Here is a 988-nt window from a genome sequence, read left to right as displayed (position 1 = left end):
TATATATATATATATATATATATATAATGTAAATTATCTGTAGTTTTATTTTTTAAGCTTGTGTAGCCGAAGTCACGTTTGTGATGGTGGTACGCAGCTAGACATACTTTGGTAATTGAACCTTCACTATAGTGTATCTGATGCCAAATGTTTCCAGATTGCAAGTATGTGTAAGTATTTTAATGTACAGTCTTCTAATGCATAGGTTACGATTGTGGAGAGAGCTGACAGCTCCAGTGTGCTGCCAAGCCCTCTATCCATCAGCACCAAAGGGAAGATGACGTTCCTGTTCGCCAATCTGAAAGACAGAAACTTTCTGGTGCAGCGCATCTCTGACTTCCTGCAGAAGACATCACTGCAGATAGCTGATGGGGAGGACAGTGGAGAGCAGAGGACTGCTGCAAGCAAAGGAAGCAGAGGAAATAACTCATATGAGGTGAATAGCTGTGTTTTCCCACTCTGTTTTTGAAACTCTTGAATGAATAGTATAAAACACAAGAGGATATTTCTAATGATGGCTGTGGTATCAGGATGGTGCTAGCTCTCCATGGTAACTACATTACAGTTGCAATTTTAGAAAATCTAAGAAAAGCTCATGCTAAATAATAACTGGAGGCATATTTATAAAGCAGTGAATCTGACATTGAGCAAATATTCTCTGCAGGTGACTCATCCAGATCCAAGTGTTTTTAAATGACAGCGATCGATTCTCCACCAGAGAATGTTTGTTGAAAATCACATTCACTGCTTTATAAATAGACCATAAATGAATGGTGCCAGTTTTGTGATTTTTGATATTTAGTAGGTCAGCCACAATTTTATGTTCATTACCTTATTGTACTAGGCTGCATGTAGCCATCTGTTTTATATTCATAGAACACTTCTATTTGTACAGAATTGCAAACAAAAGAAAGGAGAAATGGTCTCATGTCAACTGTTTAAATTCCTTAGACTCCTCTCTTTACTCTTTTTATCATCTGCACCCTCA

General features: G+C 37.7%; 1 protein-coding gene across 1 annotated transcript in view; it reads left to right on the top strand.

Moving 5' to 3' along the window:
* Nucleotides 1–988, top strand: part of TBC1D9B (TBC1 domain family member 9B) — a 64,023-nt gene that overhangs the window by 35,837 nt on the left and 27,198 nt on the right. Inside the window, exon 7 of the mRNA XM_018554438.1 lies at nucleotides 206–448. Coding sequence (XP_018409940.1) covers nucleotides 206–448 — 243 coding nt within the window. The remainder of the gene's footprint in view (nucleotides 1–205; nucleotides 449–988) is intronic.

This window comes from Nanorana parkeri, unplaced genomic scaffold (assembly GCF_000935625.1).
Source record: "Nanorana parkeri isolate BGI_ZX_2015 unplaced genomic scaffold, ASM93562v1 scaffold158, whole genome shotgun sequence".
Lineage (NCBI taxonomy): Eukaryota > Metazoa > Chordata > Amphibia > Anura > Dicroglossidae > Nanorana > Nanorana parkeri.
This window is presented reverse-complemented; position numbering and strand designations above follow the sequence as displayed.